Source organism: Lucilia sericata, unplaced genomic scaffold (assembly GCF_015586225.1).
Source record: "Lucilia sericata isolate MDLA Ls3-8-SP2 unplaced genomic scaffold, ASM1558622v1 Contig000596F_arrow, whole genome shotgun sequence".
NCBI classification, from domain to species: domain Eukaryota; kingdom Metazoa; phylum Arthropoda; class Insecta; order Diptera; family Calliphoridae; genus Lucilia; species Lucilia sericata.
Genome location: NW_023994603.1, coordinates 51,834 through 54,043, shown reverse-complemented (window position 1 = coordinate 54,043; position 2,210 = coordinate 51,834). Strand labels below are relative to the sequence as shown.

General features: G+C 30.1%; 1 protein-coding gene across 1 annotated transcript; it reads left to right on the top strand.

The window, feature by feature from the left end:
- The first annotated feature begins 1,125 nt into the window (after positions 1-1,125).
- LOC119606512 (ERI1 exoribonuclease 2-like) lies at positions 1,126-2,210 on the top strand. Its single transcript, XM_037960045.1, has 3 exons — positions 1,126-1,304; positions 1,369-1,478; positions 1,539-2,210. The coding sequence occupies exons 1-3, from the start codon at positions 1,288-1,290 to the stop codon at positions 2,111-2,113; spliced, it is 702 nt and encodes a 233-aa protein (XP_037815973.1). The 5' UTR covers positions 1,126-1,287; the 3' UTR covers positions 2,114-2,210.

Below are 2,210 nucleotides of genomic sequence, written 5' to 3'. Positions count from 1 at the left end.
TATAGTCTAGTCTATAGTCTACTCTATAGTCTAGTCTATAGTCTAGTCTATAGTCTACTCTATAGTCTAGTCTATAGTCTAGTCTATAGTCTACTCTATAGTCTAGTCTATAGTCTAGTCTATAGTCTAGTCTATAGTCTAGTCTATAGTCTAGTCTATAGTCTAGTCTATAGTCTAGTCTATAGTCTAGTCTATAGTCTAGTCTATAGTCTAGTCTATAGTCTAGTCTATAGTCTATAGTCTAGTCTATAGTCTAGTCTATAGTCTAGTCTATAGTCTAGTCTATAGTCTAGTCTATAGTCTAGTCTATAGTCTAGTCTATAGTCTAGTCTATAGTCTAGTCTAGTCTATAGTCTAGTCTAGTCTATAGTCTAGTCTAGTCTATAGTCTAGTCTAGTCTATAGTCTAGTCTATAGTCTAGTCTATAGTCTAGTCTATAGTCTAGTCTATAGTCTAGTCTATAGTCTAGCCTATAGTCTAGTCTATAGTTTAGTCTAAATTCGGAACTATAGTTTAGTCTAGATTCGGAACTATAGTTTAGTCTAGATTCGGAACTATAGTTTAGTCTAGATTCGGAACTATAGTTTAGTCTAGATTCGGAACTATAGTTTAGTCTAGATTCGGAACTATAGCCTAGTCTATAATGTTGCTTATAGCCTAGTCTATAGTCTGGATTATAGTATCGTCTAAATTCTGCTCTATACATTGATTTATAGTCAAGCTAGTTATCTTGTCTATAATGTAATATTTAGTCTTAACGACAGTCTATTCTATAGTCTAGTCTTTAGCATTTCTTATGACAACAAGATGGTATGGTGACTCCATTAATGTTAAAAATAATACTCTATTTTATTAATTAATATGAATAATTAATCACCAGAATGAATATTATTTAAATAAATCACAATAAGAGCAGATGATCGAAGGTTAAATCATACAAAATACTATAAACAATTCACAATGGCAATAAAAAAATATACAGATATTTTAATAAAATAATAAATAAGGGAAATCCCCTCAAATTCTCGGTTTGACTATAAATTTATTTAATGATATTAGTCACTCAATGTACTGTATGACTAGAAATTTTTTTTAGTGATAAAATTGAACAAAATATTTGCATGCAATCAGTAGCTATTCTACAGTCAAATAACAAAGGAATAAATATTAACAAAGCGTTTTTTAAACCCAGCTGATATTAAATTCAAATTAAAAGTTTTTCTCTGTTAATTAAACTAAAGTTAACATTTGTTATAAAAGAAACATTTCAACAAGTTTTCGAACAAAATGGATAACAATGAGAAGTAAATATTTTTACAAGTTTTCACAAATTTGTTATAAATTATTAATAATTTCATTAATTAATAGAGCCGCCAATGACTCTAAACGGCCTTATAAGTATATAGTAGCGTTGGATTTTGAAGCCACCTGTTGGTTGCATCAACCACCGGCAGAATATAGAAATGCAGAAATTATAGGTTCGTGTTACTTTCCCTGAACAAAGAAGTGCCAATGTTTAATATTTTTTTATTTTATAGAATTTCCAGCAGTTTTATTAAATCTAGAAACTGGGCAAATAGAAGCTGAATTTCATCAATATCTCAAGCCCAGAGAAAAGCCGCAATTAAGTGATTATTGTCTTGAACTCACTGGTATAACCCAGCAAACAGTTGATAATGGCATATCATTAAAATCGTGCCTACAACTGTTCGAAGAATGGTTAAGCAAAGAATTGAGATCACGTCAACTCCAACTGCCAAAGGAATCAAAAGATAACCCATTGGGCAATTGTGCTTTCGTTACATGGAGCGATTATGATTTGAGCGTATTTTTAGAATTAGAATGTCGTAGAAAATCGATTGAAAAACCTAAATATTTAGATCAATGGATTAATATGCAAGCAATATTTAAAAAAAAATTCCATAGAAGAAAAAGTAATAACTTTTCGAATGCTTTAAATTATGTCGGCTTAAAATTTAGAGGCCAACAACATGCTGGTATTGATGATGCCCGAAATTTAGCTTACTTAACATATAAAATGGTTAAGAAGGGGACAACTTTGAAGATAACCACTGATATGTCTCCCACTGTTTGGAATCTTAATTGTTTCTGATGAAAATTGTTCTATAAAACAAATCTTTAAATTTCCTTTCATGGAGTGATTTAATAAAATTTTTATGACAAACTTTAATGTTTGTGTCTATAGCCAA